At 50.0% G+C, this 21,356-nt stretch overlaps 5 protein-coding genes across 5 annotated transcripts; 4 read left to right on the forward strand and 1 right to left on the reverse strand.

Moving 5' to 3' along the window:
* Nucleotides 1–10: 10 nt before the first annotated feature.
* On the reverse strand, nt 11–2,275 carry GGI43DRAFT_49875 (acyltransferase-domain-containing protein). The gene is made up of 4 exons (XM_083209914.1): nt 1,837–2,275; nt 1,498–1,741; nt 915–1,363; nt 11–841 (listed from the first exon to the last, which is right to left on the reverse strand). The coding sequence occupies exons 1-4, from the start codon at nt 2,034–2,036 to the stop codon at nt 469–471; spliced, it is 1,266 nt and encodes a 421-aa protein (XP_083060565.1). The 5' UTR covers nt 2,037–2,275; the 3' UTR covers nt 11–468.
* Nucleotides 2,276–4,789: 2,514 nt separating this feature from the next.
* GGI43DRAFT_49952 (uncharacterized protein) lies at nt 4,790–7,714 on the forward strand. Its single transcript, XM_083209915.1, has 4 exons — nt 4,790–6,020; nt 6,076–6,517; nt 6,573–6,623; nt 6,695–7,714. The coding sequence occupies exons 1-4, from the start codon at nt 4,946–4,948 to the stop codon at nt 7,530–7,532; spliced, it is 2,406 nt and encodes an 801-aa protein (XP_083060566.1). The 5' UTR covers nt 4,790–4,945; the 3' UTR covers nt 7,533–7,714.
* A 546-nt stretch (nt 7,715–8,260) lies between these two features.
* GGI43DRAFT_405490 (NADH kinase) lies at nt 8,261–10,274 on the forward strand. Its single transcript, XM_083206026.1, has one exon. The coding sequence runs from the start codon at nt 8,408–8,410 to the stop codon at nt 9,827–9,829; it is 1,422 nt and encodes a 473-aa protein (XP_083060567.1). The 5' UTR covers nt 8,261–8,407; the 3' UTR covers nt 9,830–10,274.
* A 205-nt stretch (nt 10,275–10,479) lies between these two features.
* GGI43DRAFT_405491 (M28 family metallopeptidase) lies at nt 10,480–14,212 on the forward strand. Its single transcript, XM_083206027.1, has 4 exons — nt 10,480–11,146; nt 11,201–11,497; nt 11,570–12,487; nt 12,541–14,212. Exons 1-4 carry the CDS (start codon nt 10,824–10,826, stop codon nt 14,024–14,026), a joined length of 3,024 nt encoding a protein of 1,007 aa, XP_083060568.1. The 5' UTR covers nt 10,480–10,823; the 3' UTR covers nt 14,027–14,212.
* A 325-nt stretch (nt 14,213–14,537) lies between these two features.
* Nucleotides 14,538–17,994, forward strand: GGI43DRAFT_422973 (bifunctional triacylglycerol lipase/ester hydrolase; the record flags this gene model as incomplete). The annotated part of the gene is made up of 5 exons (XM_083208172.1): nt 14,538–15,551; nt 16,307–16,357; nt 16,429–16,550; nt 16,603–16,670; nt 16,736–17,994. The coding sequence occupies 5 exons, from the start codon at nt 14,538–14,540 to the stop codon at nt 17,992–17,994; spliced, it is 2,514 nt and encodes an 837-aa protein (XP_083060569.1).
* Between the last annotated feature and the right edge of the window lie 3,362 nt (nt 17,995–21,356).

Genomic DNA, 21,356 nt, shown 5'->3' on the forward strand with positions numbered 1-21,356 from the left:
AAAGCAATCCAATCAAGGTCTAACCAGACCAAGCCAAATCAAACCCCAGCCGTGTACCTCATCAACACAAACGATGCCCTGGCATCCAATAGCTCATCTAAAGAAACATACCATTTCGAAAACTCCGCACCATCAAATGACGCCTGTAGTCTTATAATTGGTATTCTGTGCTATCCGCCACCTCGTTTATCCCACCTGATCGACGATCCAAGAAAAGAAAATACCGTACCATTCCAAAAATATGCTATGAAAACGCTGATGAAAGAATACACAACAACAAATGAGGCTCAGCCAATAAAATCACCATCTGAGTACTTGCAGATGCAGAGGGAAAGCAATGTTTCTCATCAGAGATGAGATGACAGCATCAGCTCACACAAAGCCCCCTCAGCTTCTCAATTCCGAGTTCTCAACCTCGGGTTCTCCAGTTCTCAACGCCGAGTTCTCAGCCTCGGGTTCTCTAGTTCTCTAGCCAGAGAACCCAAACCGCTTGGCAACGACGCCACCAAATCGTTGAACGTTGTGCCAGAAAAGGCCGGCAATGCCAACAATGGTGAATACCTGCAAGATCTCAAAAGGGTTCTTCGCACGGACCTTAGTTTCGACAAAATCAACCTTGGATCCAGCCATGGCGGGGAAACGTCCAGTTGTCAGGTACTGCTCCATTAGCGCGTCTTTCTTGTACCATTCGTTACGCAACCAGAGATCGAATTCATCCGCATTGTCGAGAGGTATGTCTGACATCTTGAACTTTCGCCAGAAAAAGTTGACCGACTTGGGCGACCGGCCTTGGAAGTAGGTGCTACCCAGAGTGAAGATGTCCTCGCCGTATTTGCCTCGGCTGTTTTGTCACGAATTAGCTACTTTGACTTGAACATGATTGCTGGTGGCCTATGCCACATTAAGATACTTACTCAATACCCTCGTACGCGACCGTGCAGTCATAAACATAGTCCACTGTTCCCCTCAGCTCGTTCAGACAGAAGAAGCTACCGGTGCTGCGAGGGAGCAGCATATGCTCGGGATCTTTCCACCCATTCCTGTCCGCCCAACTCGCAGACTTCCGTCGACCGTTTCCAGAAATGTTGGTGCCTTCAGGAAACAGGAGTAGCCACATGGGGACGCGATACGTCTTGCCGCTGGGATCAGTCTTGGTTTGCTTCAGCTTTCCCAGCCGATACGCGAGCCGGGGTTGGTCCTTTGCCATCTTCCTGGACATGAAGATGAAGCCGTAAAACTTCATGCCCCAGCCAACAATAGGAATGTACTGTAGCGACTCCTTCAGGATAATGTAAATGTGGCCATGCGAAGACGGCCGGTTAACGTAGCCGACCCACCAGAGATACAACCAATCAGTATAAATCTACCAATGACAGTTAGCTCGGCTTTGACAAACATCTCTCGCCAAAATTAGGATGAAACCAAGCATACTCGCAAACGAGTCAGGCTGCGATGGGCATCCGCTAAACTACTGCTGTCCCTTGGGGGTCATCTTACCTGATGATTCGCAATCATAACCATGCGCTCCGGAAAATTGAATTGCACGCCACCACCTTCCGTGGGTTGGATTTCTCCCGCTACCGACTCATCACCACTGATCCGGATCGTTGACGGACCCCAGATCTGCGTCATCAAAATGGTGGTAATGGCAAACAGTCTCTTGGTCATTGACATGTAGTCATAGTAGATATCGCGGTTGACAAAATACAGCCAACAGCCAAGGAGCTGCGTAATGACAATGCTGCGGTACCAGAATGTTAGTGAGAAGCGATCTTATCATGATGTGTATTGCAGGAAGCCGGGAGCAGGGGGGCATGGAGCAAACAGCAAACTTACGTGACACAGCAAGTTAGGAAGTAAATGGTAAAAGCCAGCCCTCGCAATATCTGCACGGCCTTGCCATGGCCCCGTTTACCTGATGGGTGAGCGTCTCTGGGGCTTGTAGAGGCATTCTTAGTTGCGTGGCCGAGTCCCATGGCGATCGCGGGAGCTGGTATGTTGGCCTCGGACCCGTCGGTATCCTTAGTTGCAGCCATTAGGGAGCCGCGGTTTCTTGCACCGACCAAATTCTGGAATATACAGATGGATAGTCTAATATGTAACTGGAAACTAGGCCCAGCAACCCAACATGAGGCTCAAAAACAGAGGAGAGGGACTGAGGCGGTGATGTGGCTTCTGGGTGGTTATACCTAGCCTCGCGCCAGCTATTGGACGAGACAGGAAGGCAGAACAGCTCGGTTGGCCAGGCACAGCCGTCCCTAATAGGTTATGGCACGGATGCGAATTGCCGGCAGCTTCAATCAGGCTTGGCTGCAGATTGAGGGCCGGGACAGGGCAGCTGAGTCGCCGGCGTCAGGTGCGGATTGTCTGGGTTCCCAACTCTGCGCTCACAAGCAGTTTCGCCTGTGCTCGGCCTCGAGTCCAGGTGCTTGCTTGATGCTCTTCTGCTGCAGATTCGAGGTCAGGCAGACGGTGCAAGGTGAAGGTTTGGCCGGCGGCGGCTGAGAGCAGCACATGATGACGCACGAGGGCCAGGCGCTGCGGCGGCTTATTCGCTCCCTGCTTCTGCCTAGCTTGGAGCTGTCTGTCATGCTGGTGTTCTTGCAGTTAGCGCTCTCGAGTCCAGCCAGCCAGCGTCGTTCAGCCCTGAGCCCCGGAACTAGCCAGAGCCAAGTTTCCATGTGGGGGCTGGCGCAAGCCTCGGGTTTCTCCAGAGCCCGTGAGTCGCTCGAGGCTGTTTCGTGGGCTGTCAAGCGGTGCGGTGCGCCGTATTGGAGCAGAGTGGATTGGGTGGATGGATGGGCAGATGGGGCGAAGAATGGGTGGGTTTGGCATTATTGAGGGCCTAAATCCGGAGGGCGGTGACTGAGTGCGGCGAGAGAGAGTGCCGGACAAAATGGTGAGACTCTAAGCTCCTCTCTCTCCTCGCTCTCCCAAAGTGGCTTGGACGCAAATAAATCCATCGGATAGTGTACAGTATTGTTATTTGGATCTCTGTTCTTCCATGCCCCATGCTGGTGCTCTGCACAGCACAGCACCTACCATCAGATGTGAAGCCTGTCTTGAGTCTTGAGAGATGACCTGATCACATGCCACTCTTCAGTCATCCACCAGAGTCATATCTCGTATACATTGAGCTTGGCCATGCACAGCTACAGGTACCCGGCAGCTACCCCGCCTACCAGAAGCAGCAGGCGGTGGAGACCGGAGGCACTCCCGAGATGGAGTACTTTGTAAGCCAACCAGTGACCTTTAAGGTTCTGTTTGTTCTGGCAGTAGCATCAAGTTATGGATTCTTTTAACAGCATCTATCTTGGTCATTTGAATGTCATCTCCGAATCAATGTGTTCGCTGTCATAGCAATCACAAGCTGAATAGGCTCCGCCAATAAAGGATAAGAAAACAGCGGCCCAGAGAGCGCTACTGGAAGCAGACGAGAATAGTGCCGCCTACGCCTCTAAAAATCACGAAATGACACTTTTTTACAGGTAGTCGATGATATGCGATTGCTAGCAAAGCTTCCAATCCCTTGGGCCAGCGCCCAAGCGTGATATCGGGCGGCAGTGAGCGGATCAATCCGCTGCATGCTGCTACCAATTGTCTAAGCGGTACGGCCCGTGTAGGTTATTAGTCAAATAATGGACGTCTTTCCCATCATTACTGGGAAAGGTCAAGTAGATGGAGCAAAAAGATTCTGCGTGAAGCTGCGCAGACAAAGCACCGCCATGATTGAACCCGTGGAAAAGCGCCTGGTACCTCTCGCTCCTATATGCTATCTCGTGAACAAGGACCAGTCATGAACGCTAGCTGCATGATGGATGCATCTTGCCGCCTCCCATCTCTAAAAATATAGCTCGAGAATATACCCTTCTGGGGTTTCTCCTATGTTCCATTGTGTTAGGGGCTTGAATCGGTGCCTGCAGTATAGCTGCATGAGATGATCGGTGACGTGGATCAATTTGGACTGGGACGTCGCAGGCTCGACTAGCATGAGTCGCCTTAAATGCAACATTCGGAAGGGTATATGTTGAGATACGACGAGTCCGCTAAACTCACAACCTACTTTTGCCAACGTCAATGCCAGTGCCACGAGGGTTAATAGCGGAGGACTGAAAGTGGATCGAACAAAGAGCAAACATAATGCCCGAAGCCCAAATTGGATATGTGAGCGCTCAGAGCAGCCGAGGCCTTGTCTCGCAATTGATTTCCACTGTGCCCCTATCAAATCATCGGAATGACCGCTATGGCCTCTTTAAGAAAGAACATTATTTCTTGTTTGTCGATGATGAAGTTATCGCGACGTTTATTGGCCTCTTTACGCTGCAGAATCGATACAAGGCGACGCACACCCGCTTCCGCAGTGCAGCCACCAACACTCTACACTTGGACCAATAGACCTATTATGAGCCGTAAAATAACATCAAGGGCTGGTGAGGTAGCCAGAGCAAGCATGGCTGCAGCGAGACGCGAGCAAACAGCTTGCAAAAGTTTCGCATCAAGTTCCTGCCGGCCGAGCTGGTATAGGGATGGTTTGGCAAGCTGTTTTTGCTATAATTGATATATGAACCTTTTCTGTTTTAATAACCATGGCCCTCAAACTCTTCTAAAATCTGTTGAAAACCTTCGCCGCTGAACCTGCCTTCCAAGACGTTCAGATCGCATGTCTGTGTTGGTAAGCCGTCCGTACCAGTTCCACAGCAAAGATCGAAATGGTGGCCATTGAGCGACTATGCTGACCAGACCAAGCAGAAAGAAATAGCCGACATTTTATGAGCCGTTCTGGATCAATTTCTTCTGAGACAAATCGGTGAACAAGATTGGATTCGACTTTCGCATTCTACGCTTGTAAGACAACAGCAGCGTCAGCAACATCTAGCCTCTCAGTCTGTGGCGACGTGACTCTCCTGAGGACATTGCTGCTGCGGATGTGAAACCACCAAGCAGGATGCAGACCGAGACAATTGACGAATCGTTGTTGAGTTTCCGTGATCCTGAGAGGATAGTTGGCATTAAGCTATCAACCTACGTGTATCCTCACGCAGATGGATACATTGGCCCAGAGCACCGGCAATGGTTCGCCATCCTTGTGGAGATTTTCCAACAACATCTTCACAAGCACACTGAGCTGTGTCTTGAGCATTCAACTCGAACAGAGTTTCAGCTGAAGATGTGCGGCGGCCATAGGCTAACCGCTGAACCGTCGATTATCATCGCACACCCGTCTGATGATCCAGATACTGGCCTTGCGATCCTAAAGACTTTGACCCAAACACATATCAGGGACCAGTATGAGCATCACTCAACGACTAGATTTCAAATATATCTCTCCCTCAGGTCTACGTTTGAGTATCTTGCACCCGCTTCCGAAAGTCTCAGTATCTGCATCAAGAATTCCTATTTTTCCGGCGCTATCCTTGCTTCAGGCAACACTTACGATAATGTCAGCACCATCACTTGCGGTATCCGATTTTCCAATACCGATGATACAATCTTTGCGCTGACGCCAGCCCATGCTTTCAGAGAGAATGGCCAAGGCAACGGAAAAAGTACCCAGAAAGGTATATCCAGCTTGTTGTCTATGCCAAGCGAAAATAAAGCAACATGCGTACTGGCAGATGTGGAATACGACATGGCCGAACTCAGGCATTTTGAAAAAGGCACGGCTGAAGCTATCGTGCAGCATGAGTATAAATTGAAGCTGGCAAACAGACATGGCGACAGCGATGTACAGATTCCTAGAACCGAAATTATTATGCCGAGACGGGTCTGGGGTCGACCAGGACAGTCCAATGCTCCCAATCTTGACTGGGCTTTGGTAGAAATCGACCCAAGCCATGGAATAACAGCAGCTGACGACGCACGTCAAGTGTTTGATTTGGGCGACGAAAAGCGCGCGGTACAAATCATAACACCTCGGGGCTTGCTACAAGGCATGATTCGCAGGACGCTTACCTTTATCACCAATTCCGGTAGCGATAGTCCCTTCTGTGAGGTTTGGAAGGCTACCATTTCAGGGCCAAGTATGAATTCACTCTTATCCTCACCTTGTTAGAGCCGATGCTGACTGCCATACAGTTGATGGAGATGTACGGATGGGAGACAGCGGGTCTCTTGTTATCGATTCCATCACAAATCAACCCTGCGGGTATGTTATCGCGGTCAATCGCCTTCAAGAACTATACGTGGTGCCACTATGTTCGGTACTTCGCCAGATTGCAGAAATGGTATCTATTCCCAATGTCAAACCAGAAGTGTTTTTGAACCTCGAGCCAAATCAGAGACCCATACAAGCTCAGGGACCTGTCTTCAGGGTGCTCATGACCTACTTTTCCCAAATTTGGTCACGAACCAGCATGGAAGAGCTACGACCCGCTTGGTTGCGTAAACTGCGCGCAAAATGTGCTGGAGGATGGAGCTATATTGAAATGGGAGTCTGTGGCCTTTTGTCGTCGTCAATTCCAAAGCTTTCAACATTCTATCGCCTGGCATCTCATAATCAGCATGACAAATTTAGCGAGTACGATATGCAACATCCTTTGCTGCTCTTGAAGGCATACTAACGAACATTATAGTGCATCGTCCACAGTCGATTATGTAGGAGAATATGGGGATAATGACTCCAAGTGAGAATTTCCATATAGAGTATCTGATAGCTGAAGCACTTAGAAAACGCTAACATCTGTTTTCTTTGCAGGGCGATTCATCCCCTCGATATACTTAAAAGTCCAACTCCCGAGAAGCTCCCTTCTTACGGCTGGCCAATCACTGCCGACAACGATCCAATTAATTCCTATGGGCACCGAGTCTTTCCTGGAAATCCTATCATGGACGTACGTGTCTATGACCAAGATCCTTCCATCTTCAGCCCTCGTCCAGCTAGACTCTCAGACTTTCGAGCTGCGGCGACATTTGAAGATACATTTCAAATAATTCAGTACGCTGATATCAGTGAAAATATTCGACGCCCATTGACACCATTTGAGCCCGCCAATGAAATATCCGCTGCTAGTACACTACCATCACTTGCTGCTTTAGAAGAGGAAGAGCTTCCACTTCTTTTAACCAGCCTTTCAAGGAGGAAGCAGAGAAAAATCCTGACCCAGGCCAGCCGCCATCTCTCAACATGCATACTTGAGTTCTGCAATAGGCATGAGTTGCCCAACACTGTCATCCAAGGCATGGACCCTGGAGAACAGCCATTACTTGTGCGGAACCTGGGGCGCAAAAAAGCCCCAGATTTGGCATGGGGTGAATTTGTGTTTCTGCTCGGGTTCCTAATCGCAGAAGAACAAATCCCCGCCAAAGCATTGTACAGTGACTTGGCAGTTCACTTCAGGGTGGTTCTACGCACCTCATTGGGAGTGGATGACATACTCAGGCATCCGGAACCCCCGAGGGACGACCGAACCATCCTCAGGATCCTCTCCGCCGGGGTCCAAGTTGCCAGGATGCTCAATGACTTGGATGCTATGAACAAGCTTGATGAGCTCTTGATGAAGACGGAGCGTACGATGATTGAGGCCAATGTTTAAGGCATCATCCAAGGGGGACGCCGAAAAGTCGGCACGAGGCGCAATTATGATCAATTAGGCGGATGGGATTGTTGGAGGGGAGTTTACTTGGATGTGTATTTGGAGCTGATGGAAATGTTACAGCGGGAAGTATGGAGTACATGCTTGATTTTATGGTTCTTGGCAAGAGAGGAGGATGAATAGACAGAGGGTAGAAGGGGGTTTCAGTTCTTCACGCCCTACCAGGCTGCTTGTGCGAGAAAGATTCTTATTCATTTTATATAGAGATCGTGTATTTTCATATGTCATCGATTAGATTATAGCTAAGCTCCTTTGTAATATAGATTCCATTTTTCACTGCTAGTAGCTTATAAGTTGCTGAGGATCACATCAGTCTACACATGCGCATATTATGTAGACCGCCGAGCGGCCTTGGTATAGCTCTTGCAGGTCTATGACTATAGAGCTCGTAACACAAACAGTTGTTATAACGCTTGAACTGCAGTGCTATTCCAATGGCTTTTGAGTCCCGTCACTATGCGATACTCCGCACTCCAATTATACCTCTGTGATTGTAAGGGCCTACATTTATCAATGACATTAAAAATTATTGCTGAATTTGGTTAAACAAGGCAGCTGTGGAGAGCCCATTACAGCAGTAAACCCACTTTGATTAAGTTCCGAGGTCGGTTTTTAGCGGCGCATCAAATTATTTCTAGCTGCCATGACGCTAACACAACTTTCCACAGCAGCTTGATTCCAGCAGCATCATGGCTTCGACAAAGAACTCGACTCATGACTCACGATCCCACGTCGAGATCAAGATCACCAATACAAACAGCAACTCTTTTGCCTTTGCTGCCAGCATGATGAGTGCCGCCTGCTCCTAAAAAGTCATGGCTACGCATATTCGAGCTTTCCGGGAACCATGGCGCCAAATTGCTCAAGCTCGGCCGAGTCGGCGACAGATGCTGCTCCCGCCATCAAAGCCCTTCAGCTGTCGATGCTTCTCCGTCTCGCGCACACTGACGCTTGCAGAGTCGCGTAGCGTGGCAGAGCTGCCAGAGCGCACGCACCCGCGATATCTCCAGATCTCCAAGCCGGGCTCGTCGCTGCTGTCGCTGAACTGGCCGCGGCCACCCCGCAATCTGCTGCTCGTTCAGAAGCTCTACTCGCCCGAGGTCACCGAGTCTGTGATTTCGTTTGCCAAGCACATCCGAAGCGACTACCCCGAAGTCAACATCGTCATCGAGGCCCGTGTCGCCGTACCGATCCAGCAGGAGCTCGACTTTCCCATCTTCGTCGTCGACAATGGCACAAACATTGTCGACAAGATCGACGCTATTGCGACCTTTGGCGGCGACGGCACGGTTTTGCGCGCCGCCAGCCTGTTCAAGCTACATGGATCTGTGCCTCCCATCTTGTCTTTCAGCATGGGGACATTGGGCTTTTTAGGGGAATGGAACTTTGCAGAACATAAAAAGGCATGGAGAGAGATGTACATGAGCGGCAGCGACGTCAGCGCGGGGCGCAATGCTGCCGTGCGCAATGCTGCCGTGCCGCGAGGGAACGACGATAACATGGGCACAGGTTCGACGGCTGGCGAGGGATGGGAACGTGTCAAGGGCAAGAGTCAAGGAATCAACAGAGCATCTCGAGTTTTGCTGCGGCACCGGATCAAGGCAGACATCTTTGATAGGGCGGGCAATAACATCAATCATGAAGTCTCCAACACATTGGCCAGCCAACCCAAGTCGGGTATTGCCAGTCCAAAGGAGATTTCGCCTCCTCTGCGCGCCATCAACGAAATCTCAGTTCACCGTGGCTCTCATCCACACCTTGCCATCATTGACATTTACCAGAATGGTCACTTTCTCACAGAAACAACGGCAGACGGTATCCTTATCAGCACACCAACCGGTTCGACCGCTTATAGTCTAAGCGCTGGAGGTCCGATTGTGCACCCTCTGGTAAAGTCACTGCTCATCACACCCATCAGTCCCTGCAGTCTCAGTTTTCGATCACTCGTGCTTCCGCTGGATACAAAGGTTACGCTACGGATGAGCCCCAAGAACAGAGGCCGCGAGCTGGATCTCAGCATTGACGGCAGACGGTGCGCTGGAGTCTTGCCTGGATCGGAGATTCACGTTGAAGGCGAGTTTGTAGGGCGAGCCGGCCCTGGCGAGGAATGGCATGGAGGAGTACCATGCGTGATACGCACCGAGGATGACGATCCTTGGGTTGGTGGACTCAATGGACTCCTTAAGTTCAATCACCCCTTTGGCAGAGAACCTCCCAACGAGGACTTTTCTGACTAGTAGTATAGGCCCTGAGCCTCGTGTAATACTTTAGCTACCTATCTATCTTGGATACGTCCCTAACCACGAAATGATACCCCCATTCTGCTACCGACCGTAATCACTCATCCTGCTTAGAAGAAAAGGCTAGCAGGTTTGCAATCATGGCTGGCTGAGTAGATAGTAGATATGAGCCCAAGAATCGTAGCTGACGATTTCAGCTCAGGGCCATCAAGGCATAGCCAGGGGAAAACTGGTCGAGTAATAGCTGAGTATCGATAGGATAAGCTACTCCCTCTTAAAGAAGATAAAGTACAATAAAAAACGACAGAATTTCCATCGTATTTGGCCCACGAGCCATTAATCTGAAGTCGACCCAGCCCAATACTTTGATCCAGCCCAGCAGAGGCAGCTGAAACGCTCGAAATACTCGCATGTCCCATCCCGCCGGGTTAGCGCATTCCTATATGGCGGGGTGTCGGCGAGCTGACAGGCATTGGCCACCGCTAGCCTTGACGTCAGCGGCCGCATTGCAGCTGCCATGGGGCCACCATGGGGAGCTGTAGCGGTCCTATGGGGACTTTTGTAGGGAGCTGGGGAGCTGGGAGCTGTGCAGCTGCAGGCATGATAGCCCGGTACCTTGCCTTATCGTATATCGGGCAGCGCGTCTTGCATCCTGCCATTCTAGGTATAATCTCTGTCTCTTGCTTCATCGCGGCGCCGTCTTTTTCTTCTTCCTTTTTCTGCTGCTTCTCCGTTTTTTTTTTTTTGTTTTTCTTGAGCTGAGCGTCTTGATAGGCGCTGGCCGAGAAGCAACGCATGCAAGCATAACCAGGGCGATTCCCATTTCTCGCGCCGCCCAGGAGCCAACATCGATATCGTCAAGTCGGTCGCCAGACTCTCCCTCTCGCTGCCGACTCCATCCTTGCTCCTCGCGCTCGTCTCGCTTCGATCCATGACCAGAGCGCCGCTCGCCAGCTAAATCCATTGGTTGATTCTTGGTCGCAAAACCAAGATGAGGCTCCCGAATCCATTTAGCTTCCGGCCCGGGCCGGTTACTTTCTGGACGACCGCCATCTATCTCGCCGTTACGATACCGCTGATTTACGTTCACGAAACGGTGCCGCCTGCGCCATCGGATCATTCTCTCAACAAGCAGGGCCTGAACTTGAGCGAAGCATGGGCCGATCTGCAACACATTACGCAAGAGTACCATCCGTTCAACAGCCGAGCAAACACAAAGGTCCGCGATTATTTCATCGAACGATCCAAAGAGATCTTGGAGCGGAACGATGTTCCTTATGAGATTGATACAACTGGTGGAGTGATATGGCCCAGGTTTGTCTATCAGGATATTTAATTTAATTTTGGAGGCAGCTAACATTGAATTAGCATCGACCAATATACATTTACGAAGAACGATAATTCTAAGGTAGCGAGTGCTAAGCAACCGCGAAGTGCCACCATATTCGATGACAAGATTTCAAACGTGACCTGGACGGTCGACTCGCTGCTTCAGAGCGCCAAGAGCGGCCCGCAGACGTGGCAAGGCTACTACTTTGAGGGCGACAACTTCTACGTCTATATCCGTGGCCAAGATGATCCTGATGACGACTGGTGGAACTCTCAAAATGGCGTGGTGGACTATAGCCAGACCGGAGGCGTTCTCGTCAACTGCCATTTCGACTCGTGAGTCCATGGTCCTTATTCTCATGCCACCAGCGTTTGAAGTGAAATACCGAATAGCTAACACATTTCCAGTGTCTCGACAGGCTATGGTGCCACTGACGATGGCATGTCGTGCGTAAGTATGCTGCAGCTGCTCAGCTACTTCACCACCAAGGACCACCAGCCAAAGCATGGCATCGTCCTCCTCTTCAACAATGCGGAAGAAGATGGCCTCTTGGGTGCTCGTGCCTTTGGTTACAGCCCGCTTCTCAAGTTTTGCCACACATTTGTCAACCTTGAAGGAGCTGGAGCTGGAGGCCGAGCTATGCTTTTCCGAACCACCGATCTTCAAGCGGCTGAGGCCTATGCCAAGAGCCCTCATCCGTTTGGCTCCGTTGTTGCGGCAAACGCCTTTGAGCGAGGAGTTATCAAGAGCGGCACGGATTTCGAGGTATTTGCTCCAGCATTCGGACAGCGGGGCCTGGATATTGCCTTTTATGAGCCTCGCTCGCGCTACCACACCGAAGATGACGATTCTCGCCATACTTCCGTCCGCAGTATCTGGCATATGCTGTCTGCCGCTTTGGCGTCTACAGAAAGACTTTCCGAGATTACTGGGACAGTCTTCAGTGGCGATCGCGCAGACGGTGATGAAAACCTAGTCCAGAGCGGCAAACCCACCGAGGGTGTCTACTTTGATTGGTACGGCAGTGGCTGGCTGGCTTTCCCGCTTAGAGGGCTGTTTGCGTGGTCGTTGACGCTGCTCGTCGTGACGCCCGTGGTCCTCTCTGTCGTTACCTATTTGCTCGTCCGCCAAGACAAGTATTACTATTTTGCCATGGACATTTGGAGGCACTCCGAGATTCATGACGAGCCAGTTGCAATCGCCGGTTGGCGCGGCTTCTTCCGATACCCCTTGGCGTTAATTTTCGCTGTTGGCCTGACTATTGCGTCGATTTTGCTCGTGGCCAAGGTCAATCCTCTCATCATCTATAGCAGCGGATATGCAGTGTAAGTTTTATTCAACCATTCCCACAGCTTCCTTTGACTGACAAATCTGGCAGCTGGGCCATGACGATATCCCTCTTCTACTTTAGCTTCTGGCTCATCATGAGAGGGGCCAACTTTGTCAGGCCAACCGCTCTCCATCGTGGATTTGCCCTCGTCTGGCTATTCATCCTGTCTTGGGTTCTTCAAGTCATTGCGGCCTTGGTTGAGGATCGCATGCACCTTGGTGGTCTTTACTTTGCGGCGTTTTTCCACTCGGCCATCTTTTTGGCGCTCTTCATCTCATTGCTTGAACTATTTACGCTGCCCGGGAAGCATGAATTTGCCAACCACTATCAGGACGATCCAGCTCCGGAGCATGTCCGAATTACCAGCTCTGACAACACCATTACGGGCAATGAAGACGAAGAAGAAGAAGATCACGAGTACGCAGCCGAGAGTGCTACAGAAACAACGCCGCTTAGAGCCGGAGAACCGGGCTACGGGTCGAGCGATCAACCGACATTTGCTAGCACATACCGACGAACAGCACAGGCAGATGAGTCACCAGCTCCTTCGCCTACGAAGAGTTATCCTCCTTATGAACACGAACAAGCATGGTCTGGGCGAATTCCAACTTGGACTTGGTTTATCCAGTTCCTGCTACTTGCTCCTGTCCATGTCATCATCGTAGGCAACTTGGGACTGATCCAGACTTCGTCGATGAACATGACTGGTGCCGATGGTGGTGGTCTTTTGGCTCCTCTGATGGGCATTGGAATCATGACGATTCTCCTCTTGCTTCCTCTGACGCCATTTATGCATCGCATCACTCGCCATGTACCGCTATTCCTCTTCGTTGTCTTCATCGCCACGTTCATCTATAATCTCGTCGCCTTCCCCTTTTCTACCAACTACCGATACAAATTGTACTTTCAAGAAGTCATTGATTTAGACGCTCATACGGATACCGCGTCTCTGTCTGGTCTTCCGGAATACGTTCAGGCAGTCGTTGCATCTATTCCATCTGCTCAACACGCTAACTGTAGTAAAAAATCGTCGAGGGCTGGCCTCACTGCCTGCGAGTATGACGTATCATCGCTCTCGCCGAATCTCGTTAATGGCACAAAGCCAGAGGACTTGATCAAAGTGCAAGGCTCCATATTACCTAACGGAAGAACTGCCAGACTCACGATTGATGCAGTGGAGTCCAAGATGTGTATCTTGGATCTTTCCAAGGCTGTATATAATTTTGAAGTGAAGAACGGGGCTTCCCTGGACAGCCGGTTCGGCTCTTTCCCGCAGAACGGTTTGAAGAGAATCACCCTCTTCAGGCGAGAATGGGAAGGGCCATGGGAGGTTGATCTGCAGCTGACACGCGATGGGAGCAAAACTGACACCAAAGCCTTTGAAGCAACAGCCAAGTGCGCGTACAGCGACATGAATGACGAAAAGACGATTCCGGTGCTGCACGAGCTGTACCAGTACATGCCCAAGTGGGCGGTCATCTCCAAGGCGGCGGTTGGTCTTGTTGAGGTCAGGAAGAAGTTTCCTGTGGAGTAGAATGGCTGAATTTCTTGAATAGTTTGTCAAATTATTTGTATTTGTGTAGCATTAATGGTAGCGGTATTGTAGATGTTTTAAGTTGAGAGCTGCTGAATGTTGATACCTAGTCTATGAAATGATATTTCGCCATTTTGTTCAACTTGCACAAACATACTCTAGCAATTGAATGCATGTGACGTTGACAGGAACAATTAATTATTGAAAAATCTCGTCAGATAATTGGTTAAACCCCTGCAAAATCACAAGTCACAGCATTAGCAAAGTCGAAACACTGGAATTTGGCGATAGATGGACGTATAAGCCACAGCCTCGGCTGCGACCCACAGTTTAGTTTGTCGTCATTGCGGTGGATATCAGTTATCAACATCGACATGCATCATCACCACCATCATCAACAACAACAACAACAACAACAACAAGAAGAACAAGCCAATTGGGAATATATACGAAGATACAGCACTAGCATTAATGAAATTTCCATAACCACCATCTCCAAACACTCGCAAATATGTCACCCGTGATTTCGCTGCTCGCCAAGCCGCGGCAGCGAGGCGTTCAGCCTTATCAGAAACACGGCCTCATCTACTTTATCTGCGGCAACCCGGGACTCGTCAATTTCTATGTTACTTTCTTAGATTGTCTCCGTGGCATGCTGGATGCAGCGGATGAGGGCTCAGGCGGAACAGCGTACGATATTTACGGGAGGAATCTACTGGGCTTTAGCGACGATGATCATGAGCCGTTTAGCAAGAGCAACGAGCCCTGGGATCTGGACGGCCAGATTGAAGGAATATATCAGGACATTGCAGCGAGAAGTGTCATTCCAGACGATGCTGGGGCTGAAGGCGAGCAAGGAAGAGGATCGCGGCCGTACGATTTTGTGATCCTGATGGGCCATTCGGTCGGCTCATATATCTCGGTGGAAATCATGCATCGACACATGCAAGATGCATCGCGAGCACCGCATCTCAACCTCCGGCATGGCTTCTTGCTCTTCCCGACGCTGACGCACATTGCCAGTTCACCCAGCGGGAAGAGGCTGACCCTCTTGACAAAGATCCCCAGCGTGGAAGAGAATGCGCATCGCGTGGCAGGGTTTATTCTCAGCTGTATTCCGTTTGCTTGTGTGCTATGGATTGTGACGAATGTCATGAGATTTACGCCCCAGACGGCAGAGGTCACGGCGCGGTGGTTGAAGAGCCGGGATGGGGTGTGGCAGGCAATTCATCTGGGACTTTCGGAGATGCGAACGATTTGCGAGGAGAAGTGGGAAGAAGAGCTGTGGGAGGCAACGGCTGTTGAAGGCAAGGATGCTGCCAGCAGCTATGATTACAGAAGCAAAAAGGCGTCAAGAGATGGAGAATCATCATCATCGCAGCAGATTCCAAAGTTTTTCATCTTTTACGGCAAAAACGACCATTGGGTTGCGAACCATTTACGAGATGCGTTTATTGAGAAGAGGAGTGAAAAGGGGCATACGAAGATTTCGATTGATGAGGGGGATATTCCGCATGCGTTTTGCGTGAGAGAGCGTGAGTTTTTTCTTGATTTTTATATGTGTTGATGGGGGTCTTGATACTAACGAAAGATGCGATTAGATACGAGTTGGGTGGTTGCGAAAAAGGTGTATGAGTGGGTTAGGGAGATTGAGGAAGGACAAGAGTAATTTCGTTTTTTATTGACTTTATTTTTTGGCTTTATCTTTTATAGACGATATAGACACAGCAGCAGTGATTTTAGATCAATTTTTATAAAAGACAATGGGTGTTCCTCCTTGCATACATGTATATTCTACATTTCTATATGTCGCACCACGTGGCGTTACTCACTCACCGGTCATCATATTACTCACTCACCGACTATCAGTTTGCGATATATAGTATACCGATTCCTCATCTCCATCAAAACATATTGCCTCTGCTAGACTCGCGCTACTACAAGCGGCCCAGCTAACGATTTTTATTACGGGGAGAACGTGGTCAGCAACGGGTTTCGGTTTCGCGGTTTGGGCACTTTTGTCTGGTTGTGCCCCGCAATTCGGACTTGAGAGCAGCCCACCTTGGAGAATATCATAAGAGAGAGACGCGAGAGATAGAGAGAGGCAATATCTGGTAATATTTTGTGAAGGGATATATTGGATTTGATCAATATGGGAGACTTACAATCAGTGAGAGGCAATCTGTACGTTATGTTGCTAGAAGAAACGATGATGGTGGCAGATATCTAACCACGCATCAATCCTGTAGGCCAGGCCTGCTCAACGCCACGCTTGACCAGTTGGTTGAGGGCCTGAAGAACAATCATTTCACCAGCGTTCAACTGACCAAGGTCGGTTTCCCTCATCTATTCTGATAGACAGAATGTTGTAGCTCTCGTTTACTTACTGACTGACCTGCCAGGCTTATCTCACACGCATCGAGCAAGTAAACGAGACGGTCCACGCCGTCGTCGAAACCAATCCCGATGCACTAGCCATTGCGAAAGCTCTCGATGATGAGAGAGCATCTGGTACAGTTCGAGGGTAAGTCAAATCACAAAAGCGTGCCTCTTGGATATACTCACAAACAATACAGTCCCCTTCATGGAATCCCAGTCTTGGTGAAAAACAACATTGCTACCAAGGACAAGATGGGCACTACAGGTTTGTTCTCTCCTCACCACTTTATATACAAACATCTCTTCTTACCACCTTGACGATACGTATAGCTGGTTCACACCTACTCATTGGTGCCACGGTTCCCCGTGACGCCTTTGTTGCTCAGAAGCTTCGCGAAGCCGGCGCCATCATACTTGGCAAAGCCAACATGTCACAGTGGGCCAACTTCCGCGCTCGCGACTTCAACATCAACGGCTGGTCCGCCAACGGGGGCCAGACTCACGCCGCCTATCATCCAAACCAGGACGCCTCTGGAAGTTCCAGTGGCAGTGGCGTGGCTGCCGACTTGGGCCTTGCGTGGGCTACGCTGGGCACTGAGACGGATGGATCCATCATCTGCCCGGCACAGCGCAGCAGCGTTGTAGGGCTGAAGCCCACGGTTGGCCTGACGTCAAGAGATCTTGTCATTCCAGTCTCGGAGCATCAGGATACGGTTGGGCCAATGACAAGGACGGTGAAAGATGCGGCGTATCTGTTACAAGCCATTGCCGGAAAAGATGCTCACGACAAGTACACAGCCGGGATCCCTCGTATTCCAGATTACGTCGCTGCATGCAAAGACACTCTTGCAGGAGCCCGCATAGGCATTCCCTGGAAAGCCATCAATGAAAGCTTGGAGAAGAATCCGCACCAGGCTTCTGAGATTGAGGGCTTTAGACAGACTCTTCCTATTCTCAAAGCTGCCGGTGCTGTCCTCGTCGAGGCTGACTATGCCTCAGCTACAAAGGATATTCGTGATATCGAAATGCCAATCATGGGAGCAGATTTCCGTGCCAATCTAGCATCTTACCTCTCCCAGCTCGTCACAAACCCAAACAACATCCACACCCTGGATGACGTGCGCGAGCAGACGCAGAAGCATCCCCTGGAATCATGGCCTGAGCGTGACACGGGCATCTGGGACAATATCCTGGATAAGCAAAAGTGGGACAATACCGATACAGAGTTTAAAGAGAAATACAACCGTCTCCAGGAACTCGGCGGGCCGGGCGGTCTACCTGCCCTGCTGGACCAGCACAACCTCGTCGCCGTGGCCATGCCGTCCATCATGGCGCCGATGTGGGCCGCCGTGGTAGGTGCCCCTGGGATCACCGTGCCGATGGGACATCTCAAGGAGACGGAGCCGGTGCACGAAGCGAACGGGCTAGTGGAGACTGGGCCGGGGATTCCGTATGGGATCAGCTTTCTGGGGAGGAGGTGGGCTGAGGAAGATCTGCTAGGATTGGCGTATGGGTTTGAGCAGAGGACGAGAGTGAGGGATAGGGAGGTGAAGAGGATAATAGTCCCAACTGCCGAGATTGAAGCGTGAAAAAAAGCAATAGTTGATTAGATGAAAGCATGAATTAGATGAAAAGCATGAAGCCATCGTCAGTCGTCAAGCTTTTTCATGGCTTGAGAATTCCCGTTTTGAGAAATCCCCGCGCGAGCCGAAGACTGATGGAAGAGTTCTAGAGCCAATAGCGTGTTGCAGCCATCTTTTCAAACTATTTGAAGTCTTTTCTAGAGGGTTTGTATCAGAGTTCCAGGCCAGTCCAGATGCAGCTTTGGTCGAGATCCCAACTCCAAGGGGGGGAGATGCATGAGCATGCGAGGCAAATACCCAGAATACTGATAGCCTCTGACGTCACAATCATCTTTTTTTGATCCCAGTCCTTTGGATCTGACATCTTGGCAAAGGACGTTTTTGAATAGTAATAGTGTCATCGTGGAGTTATATCTCACACGCATGTATGCATAAACAAAAAAACGGCTCGCACGGAGAAATATCCACGCCAACATGCATACACCATCGACTTTACACAAGGAGTACACACTCCGGCAGATATTATGGGGAAAATATTTTCTCCATCACGGCAAATCTTCTCCCTGGCAGCCTGGTTCGTGGTCAGGCGGACCCTGCAGGCAAGCGTTGTCGATCATTGTCATGACGATTTTTTTTTTGACGTTTTTTTGACATTGACACTGACAACTGACACTTTTGACAGTGACGTGTTTGACGTCTGACATAAATGTCCGTGAGAAATAGGCTCGGAAATCTCACTCTGCTGGGGCGAGAAAAAAGTGACAAAGTTTATGCTATTTGGCCCCCTATCATGACTTTTCGTCTTTGTGGTGTCGTCTGTGTATAAGCCGTTTCTGGGCGCTGATTGGCTGTGTGTAGAGTGCGCCGCGACGTCATCTTCACGGGGAGCCCCGAGGCGGATGGCCGGAACAGGCAATGGTTTGTGGGATTGAGTTTTTCTCGCCCTTTTCTAATTTTTATGTTTATCTCACTTGTTTGACTCTCTCTCTCTGCGTATGTGTTTTTCCCAGCTGCATGGTACAGGCCGTCTCTGGAAGAGGGCAATATATTGGTGGCTTGTCCGCTGGAATGGGCGCTATAAGACGCTGGTACGTCGAAAACGTGGTGTAACTTGCGCCAAGAGCATGTTGGTCTCCCAAAACTACTAGTCCTCGGTCATCAAACGCCCCAAGAACAAAAGAGAGAAAGATCACCCATCCCAGAATACACTTTTTTGTTGTTCGGCTAATAATTCATTCAGCTTCCTTCTCTGCTGTCACTGTCACTGTCACTGCCACAGTCACTACCACTCCCACACACACACTCACAGCCTTTTTTATGCACCAGCCACCGCTGCATGCACAAACCGCATCCCAACCCCACAGTGGATCCCAATGCCCTTATGCACGATGAACAAAAGAGAAGACAATCCTGCGCTAGGAAAAAGAAAGACTTACAGGTACGTACCGGGGTCCCCATATTGAGGCGTCATAGTACGCCTTCTCCACACCTCCACACCAAAGCTCAAGGCACGACTGCTGTACCGCCTTGTACCTCGTATAACTTTCTAGCTCTTTAGTTGCTGTGCACAAATTTTCAGTGCAAGGGGGGGCGGTGAGAAAATAAAAAAGAGATTTCTGCGCCATGAAAATTGCCTGCTACAGGGCTAAAGCGCAAGTGCGGTAAATTGGGCCGCAATGGTGGTGAATTGGCCGTTGACGATATTCTGCTGTTTGGACAAAGAGCCTCGCTATTAGTCTGCCCACACACCATCGCCATCGTCACTTTTGTCTCCCCTCCCCCAGCTTTTTTTCTTCTGCCTCCCTCTCTGGGCTTCTTCATATTCCCTCTGCAAAACCTATTTTAAGCAAAAAACACTCACTAGTTCCTCCGCCGATACGAAGGAATGCCACCCTACCAAGTCGAATGTGGCTACCGCGCTCAAGCCACAGAGAAAACTTGGCCTGCAAAGGCGCCGCTAGAGGGATTTGGTGTGAGTGCAGAGTACGTATGCAATGTGTGTGTATAGACTGGCTGTGACTGTGCTGAGCCTCGCTCATTTTTTTTTGTCTTGCTGCAGATTCTCTCTGCCTGTGATGTGATTCATCTTGTGTAGCTGTGATGATGCTCCCCGGATTTTCATGAGCATGCGACTCTGGAGACTCTTTGCGATGGTGTATTGCTTTGGGCTGACGTGAATTGGAGCTGCGACGCATGTAATACGACAGTTGTCGCTGTAAGTGAAGGTACCTACCAAGCACCCACAAGCGCTGTAGTGTTACTGCTGGGTACCTGTATAGAAGGTCAGGTTGCCGACACACCACTATATTGCACGCTGTCGAGAAAAAAAGTCATCAGTCAATCCTATTGCTATGCAGCATGACCTACCCGTCTTCAAATCATCACAGCAACCCATTCACTCGCCTCAATGGCCTTCAACACAGAGCACAACTACATGTAAGCACCACATTCACACGCACACACACCAAAAATCCTCAAGACGCGACGCTCCGCACCGCGTTGCATCTCGTACCTCAAAATCCCGCCTTAGCGCCCTGCACAATGACCACCACCAGCGTCTGTCTGTGACGACCAACCTCCTCCATAGCTCTGCCATGCCAACCACCTACTTTCTCTGCAGCGATTCATGCTATGATATGTAGCATTATTGATATCCATCTCTTCAAAAGCTACCTCTCGGTACTCTCTCTGATTCTCTCGTCTCTTCTCATTAGGACTAGCGACAGCAAACAGAGTTACTATTGCTCCGTCCCGTCCTCCCGCATTAAGCATAGCTCTAAACCAAGCATACGCAGAAAGTGGTGCCACGCCCAGAAACGCAAAACAAGCCTAATTCCAACTTTTTTTCCTTCTGCCTCAATACACGTAACGAGTTGTAAGACCAAAGTACATGTCATCTTTTGAAGCAGTTAGTTGGTTGGTTACGTGGCTGCAACTCACACCACTCAATCATCTTTCTTCACCACTGCACGCAACCGTTGCATTGGGACAGCAAGAGGAAATACTAAAAACCTCCAGAGCTCCATCCAGCTCCCATTTTCTTCCCGCTTCTAGCCCCAATCCTCGCTTCAACTTTTGTAGCTCCCAGTCCAGGCCAATCCACTCCAGTTCTCCACACATTTTTTACTGTTTTGTCTCCTCTTTCGTAACTCCACTAGAGGAAAACCAAGTCCCATCATCCGACACGGAAGAAAAGAGAGCAATCAAAACTACTCCACTACCAAGAAAAGTCATGTATATACAACGAGACAAAACAAGAGAGAATAAATAAAAAACATCAACCGTACCATACAATAATTTATGGGGGGGGGGGGGGGGGGGGGGGGGGGGGGGGGGGGGCGGCGCGCGGGGGGGGGGGGCGGGGCGGC

This window comes from Trichoderma evansii, assembly GCF_050947405.1.
Source record: "Trichoderma evansii strain SZMC 28006 chromosome Unknown GGI43scaffold_10, whole genome shotgun sequence".
NCBI lineage: Eukaryota > Fungi > Ascomycota > Sordariomycetes > Hypocreales > Hypocreaceae > Trichoderma > Trichoderma evansii.

What these genes read in the sequence shown, in the direction of transcription:
- GGI43DRAFT_49952 (XM_083209915.1), top strand. Translation starts at nt 4,946, where the DNA reads ATGCAGACCGAGACAATTGACGAATCGTTGTTGAGTTTCCGTGATCCT. An exon ending in GGCTACCATTTCAGGGCCAA is followed by an intron (nt 6,021 to 6,075) that starts GTATGAATTCAC and finishes ACTGCCATACAG; the next exon opens with TTGATGGAGATGTACGGATG. An exon ending in TATGGGGATAATGACTCCAA is followed by an intron (nt 6,624 to 6,694) that starts GTGAGAATTTCC and finishes TTTTCTTTGCAG; the next exon opens with GGCGATTCATCCCCTCGATA.
- GGI43DRAFT_405491 (XM_083206027.1), top strand. Translation starts at nt 10,824, where the DNA reads ATGAGGCTCCCGAATCCATTTAGCTTCCGGCCCGGGCCGGTTACTTTC. An exon ending in GTCAACTGCCATTTCGACTC is followed by an intron (nt 11,498 to 11,569) that starts GTGAGTCCATGG and finishes ACACATTTCCAG; the next exon opens with TGTCTCGACAGGCTATGGTG. An exon ending in TATAGCAGCGGATATGCAGT is followed by an intron (nt 12,488 to 12,540) that starts GTAAGTTTTATT and finishes CAAATCTGGCAG; the next exon opens with CTGGGCCATGACGATATCCC.
- GGI43DRAFT_49875 (XM_083209914.1), bottom strand. Translation starts at nt 2,036, where the DNA reads ATGGCTGCAACTAAGGATACCGACGGGTCCGAGGCCAACATACCAGCT. An exon ending in TTCCTAACTTGCTGTGTCAC is followed by an intron (nt 1,742 to 1,836) that starts GTAAGTTTGCTG and finishes CTGGTACCGCAG; the next exon opens with CATTGTCATTACGCAGCTCC. An exon ending in TTATGATTGCGAATCATCAG is followed by an intron (nt 1,364 to 1,497) that starts GTAAGATGACCC and finishes TGTCATTGGTAG; the next exon opens with ATTTATACTGATTGGTTGTA.
- GGI43DRAFT_405490 (XM_083206026.1), top strand. Translation starts at nt 8,408, where the DNA reads ATGGCTACGCATATTCGAGCTTTCCGGGAACCATGGCGCCAAATTGCT.